Here is a 6,000-nt window from a genome sequence, read left to right as displayed (position 1 = left end):
TCTAGGTCGCATCCCGGAAGTTCAGGCTTGGTTGGGAATGCCTTACTCTGGGCATTGCATAAGCTTAAACACAAGGGGAATGAAATTGCAAACAAGTGAGAGACCCTCTTCCCTGGACCTTGTTAAGGAGAGATTTGAAAAGCTTAATCTCAAAGATTTTCTGCACTCCACAGTCATTTATGGACTTAAAACAGTTTTACACGAATCTCTAAAACCGGACTTTTAAAAGCCAGACGTATTTGACCTTAGTAGTATCACATCATTTCATATCACACATACGCCTGACTGTCTGATTTATTCTATCTTGTCTGATTCCTTCAAATGTTCTTCTACAGTTCCATCTTCATCGAAGACTAGCAGGGTTATACACACGCATGATGCCATCGGATAACATTCCTGTACCTCCTAGGTCCTGCACAATAAAAGTGCACATGCTCTTGCTGGGCTGTTGTGTAGCTGTACTCGTGTTGTGGTCTGATTACAGGGTACAGGCTGAGTCCTCAGGCGTTGGGCTGCATCATCATGCGCTACAGTCGCGGGGGCAGAATCTATTTTGATGACTACGTGGCCTGCTGTGTGAAACTGCGTGCTATGACAGGTGAGTGGGAACATCAGCACTGCCACTGTGGAAATGCAGGAACAGCTCTAATTATTCCTCCACCAACTAAGCAGGCTTTGCAGTAAAAACTGTGAGAATTGTGAGTAAAGACAGGCTGTGGTATTGAGGTCTGTGGTAAGTGTGTGTGCTTACACAACTTGGGTTTGTCTGCAGAACATTTCAGGAAGAGAGACATTATGCATCAAGGAGCAGCAAACTTCCAGTACGATGATGTAAGTGAACGGGTTTGTGATTGTTTATTCTGTACAATGATGTAAGTGAACGTGTCTGTGAGTGTTTACTCTGTACAATGACGTACGTGAACGTGTCTGTGAGTGTTTACGATGACGTAAGTGAACGTGTCTGTGAGTGTTTACAATGACATAATGCTGCAGTTGGAGTTTGATGTTTCTTTGTTATTTATACATCACCTTTCATACAACTCAGTGCTTCACAGCAACAAAAAAGAGAATTACATTTCATGAGTTACAGATCAGCCCTGCTAACCTCTTTTTATAGTTTTAAAGGAGCTTTTAAAAGTCCAGAAATCTCTGTTCAGACTTTCACTTTGAGAACTCATTAAGCATTACTGCCAAAGTATAATACACAAACCACACTATGACTTGTACCAGTGTGCACTATAACTTATACCAGTGTGCACTATAACTTATATCAGTGTGCACTGACTTATACCAGTGCGTACTATGACTTATACCAGTGTGCACTATAACTTATACCAGTGTGCACTATAACTTATACCAGTATGCACTATGACTTATACCAGTTCGCACTATGACTTATACCAGTGTGCACTATGACTTATATCAGTGTGCACTGACTTATACCAGTGCGTACTATGACTTATACCAGTGCGTACTATGACTTATACCAGTGCGTACTATGACTTATACTAGTGCGCACTATGACTTATACCAGTATGCACTATGACTTATACCAGTTCGCACTATGACTTATACCAGTTCGCACTATGAGTTATACCAGTGCACATTATGACATATCAGTGTGCACTATGACTTATACCAGTGCGTACTATGACTTATACTAGTGCGCACTATGACTTATACCAGTATGCACTATGACTTATACCAGTTCGCACTATGACTTATACCAGTGCACATTGACATATCAGTGTGCACTATGACTTATACCAGTGCGTACTATGACTTATACTAGTGCGCACTATGACTTATACCAGTATGCACTATGACTTATACCAGTATGCACTATGACTTATACCAGTTCGCACTATGACTTATACCAGTGCACATTATGACATATCAGTGTGCACTATGACTTATACCAGTGCGTACTATGACTTATACTAGTGCGCACTATGACTTATACCAGTATGCACTATGACTTATACCAGTATGCACTATGACTTATACCAGTTCGCACTATGACTTATACCAGTGCACATTATGACATATCAGTGTGCACTATGACTTATACCAGTGCGTACTATGACTTATACTAGTGCGCACTATGACTTATACCAGTATGCACTATGACTTATACCAGTATGCACTATGACTTATACCAGTTCGCACTATGACTTATACCAGTGCACATTATGACATATCAGTGTGCACTATGACTTATACCAGTATGCACTATGACTTATACCAGTTCGCACTATGACTTATACCAGTTCGCACTATGACTTATACCAGTATGCACTATGACTTATACCAGTTCGCACTATGACTTATACCAGTGCACATTATGACATATCAGTGTGCACTATGACTTATACCAGTATGCACTATGACTTATACCAGTTCGCACTATGACTTATACCAGTTCGCACTATGACTTATACCAGTGCGTACTATGACTTATACCAGTGCGTACTATGACTTATACCAGTGCGTACTATGACTTATACTAGTGTGCACTGACTTATACCAGTATGCACTATGACTTATACCAGTTCGCACTATGACTTATACCAGTGCACATTATGACATATCAGTGTGCACTATGACTTATACCAGTATGCACTATGACTTATACCAGTTCGCACTATGACTTATACCAGTTCGCACTATGACTTATACCAGTGCGTACTATGACTTATACCAGTGCGTACTATGACTTATACTAGTGTGCACTGACTTATACCAGTATGCACTATGACTTATACCAGTTCGCACTATGACTTATACCAGTGCACATTATGACATATCAGTGTGCACTATGACTTATACCAGTTCGCACTATGACTTATACCAGTGCACATTATGACTTATACCAGTGCACATTATGACATATCAGTGTGCACTATGACTTATACCAGTGCGTACTATGACTTATACCAGTGCGTACTATGACTTATACTAGTGTGCACTGACTTATACCAGTATGCACTATGACTTATACCAGTTCGCACTATGACTTATACCAGTGCACATTATGACATATCAGTGTGCACTATGACTTATACCAGTTCGCACTATGACTTATACCAGTGCACATTATGACTTATACCAGTGCACATTATGACATATCAGTGTGCACTATGACTTATACCAGTGCGTACTATGACTTATACCAGTGCGTACTATGACTTATACTAGTGTGCACTGACTTATACCAGTATGCACTATGACTTATACCAGTTCGCACTATGACTTATACCAGTGCACATTATGACATATCAGTGTGCACTATGACTTATACCAGTTCGCACTATGACTTATACCAGTTCGCACTATGACTTATACCAGTGCACATTATGACATATCAGTGTGCACTATGACTTATACCAGTGCGTACTATGACTTATACCAGTGCGTACTATGACTTATACTAGTGTGCACTGACTTATACCAGTATGCACTATGACTTATACCAGTTCGCACTATGACTTATACCAGTGCACATTATGACATATCAGTGTGCACTATGACTTATACCAGTTCGCACTATGACTTATACCAGTGCACATTATGACTTATACCAGTGCACATTATGACATATCAGTGTGCACTATGACTTATACCAGTTCGCACTATGACTTATACCAGTGCACATTATGACATATCAGTTCGCACTATGACTTATACCAGTGCACATTATGACATATCAGTGTGCACTATGACTTATACCAGTGTGCACTATGACTTATCAGTGTGCACTGACTTATACCAGTGCACATTATGACATATCAGTGTGCACTATGACTTATACCAGTGTGCACTATGACTTATACCAGTGCGTACTATGACTTATACCAGTGTGCACTATGACTTATACCAGTTCGCACTATGACTTATACCAGTGCACATTATGACATATCAGTGTGCACTATGACTTATACCAGTGCGTACTATGACTTATACCAGTGCGTACTATGACTTATACCAGTGTGCACTATGACTTATACCAGTTCGCACTATGACTTATACCAGTGCACATTATGACATATCAGTGTGCACTATGACTTATACCAGTGCACATTATGACATATCAGTGTGCACTATGACTTATACCAGTGCACATTATGACATATCAGTGTGCACTATGACTTATACCAGTGCGTACTATGACTTATACCAGTGCACATTATGACTTATACCAGTGCACATTATGACATATCAGTGTGCACTATGACTTATACCAGTGCGTACTATGACTCATACCAGTGTGCACCTCCTCCCCTCCTCCATCTTTCTCTTTCTCTTTGTGTGTTTTCACTGCAGTTTATCCAGTGCACTATGTCTATATAAGGCAATTGGAGACACTGCACCGGGGGTGTGGGACAGCCCGGAGGCTCAGGCTCTGCAACAGTGTGGAAGCAAATGTGCAAATGTGCAAAATAAAATCTGTGTTGATTACAAGCTTTCCCGTGGCTACCTCTGTCAACATGCAAGTACCAGTGGTTTCTTTTTTAAAACATATGTTAATAATAACCCGGAGAGAGATATACTCTGTACACATAAGGTTTAGGGGTGGGTCAGACGATATCAACCTGCAGAAATATATATATGATTTGTGCCAGCGTAATATATTTTTTGTAAATTTAAAATATTAAACCATTTTGACACACAAAATCTATTGTAAAGCCATTTGTTTCCCTTCTCTCTAAAGGAGTTTTTATATTTAATCTTTGCACACAATCTTCACTGTTTTTTGACCTTCATATTTTACTTACATTAATAAATTGTCTATCATTTTAACACTTGTGTACTGTGCTTGTATGAATGCGTGAACATTTATGTGATATATATATATATATATTAGTTGATTACTTTTCTAACAAATGAATTAGATTATAATGAAATTTAAGAAAAATTATGTGCAGAATCTTTTCATCGGCTTACATCATACACACACAATATATATAATAATAATAATATAATATATACAATAACATACTATATCTAATAATATAATATATACAATAACATACACACAATATATCTAATAATATAATATACAATAGCATACATTATATATAATATACAGTAACATTACACACTAGATATATAATAATGTATAACAGTAACATACACTATATATATATATGATGTTACTGTATATTATTACTGTATATTATATATATTGTATATGGTATGTATGTATATATATATATTATATATGGTATGTATGTATATATATATATTATATATGGTATGTATGTATATGTATATAGTATATATGGTATGTATGTGTATATATATATTATATGGTATGTATGTATATGTATATATTATATATGGTATGTATGTGTATGTATATATTATATATGGTATGTATGTGTATATATATATTATATATGGTATGTATGTGTATATATATATTATATATGGTATGTATGTATATGTATATATTATATATGGTATGTATGTGTATATATATATTATATATGGTATGTATGTGTATATATATATTATATATGGTATGTATGTATATATATATATTATATATGGTATGTATGTATATGTATATATTATATATGGTATGTATGTGTATATATATATTATATATGGTATGTATGTGTATATATATATTATATATGGTATGTATGTATATATATATATTATATATGGTATGTATGTGTATATATATATTATATATGGTATGTATGTATATGTATATATTATATATGGTATGTATGTGTATGTATATATTATATATGGTATGTATGTGTATATATATATTATATATGGTATGTATGTGTATATGTATATATTATATATGGTATGTTTGTGTATATATATATTATATATGGTATGTATGTATATATATATATTATATATGGTATGTATGTATATGTATATATTATATATGGTATGTATGTGTATATATATATTATATATGGTATGTATGTATATATATATATATTATATATGGTATGTATGTATATGTATATATTA

The 6,000-nt window shown here is 35.2% G+C and overlaps 1 protein-coding gene across 1 annotated transcript in view; it reads left to right on the top strand.

Annotated features, from left to right (window-relative positions):
• zgc:92027 (uncharacterized protein LOC449543 homolog) overlaps positions 1–4,551 on the top strand; it is an 8,537-nt gene extending 3,986 nt beyond the window's left edge. Inside the window, exons 6-8 of the mRNA XM_027004629.2 lie at positions 485–598; positions 773–831; positions 4,324–4,551. Of these exons, the coding sequence (XP_026860430.2) occupies positions 485–598; positions 773–831; positions 4,324–4,350 (200 nt within the window). The 3' untranslated portion in view covers positions 4,351–4,551. The remainder of the gene's footprint in view (positions 1–484; positions 599–772; positions 832–4,323) is intronic.
• The last annotated feature ends 1,449 nt before the right edge of the window (positions 4,552–6,000 follow it).

The sequence above is a fragment of the Electrophorus electricus genome, chromosome 1 (assembly GCF_013358815.1).
Source record: "Electrophorus electricus isolate fEleEle1 chromosome 1, fEleEle1.pri, whole genome shotgun sequence".
NCBI lineage: Eukaryota > Metazoa > Chordata > Actinopteri > Gymnotiformes > Gymnotidae > Electrophorus > Electrophorus electricus.
The sequence above is the reverse complement of the archived record's forward strand: the minus strand, read 5'-3'. Positions and strand labels throughout refer to the sequence as shown.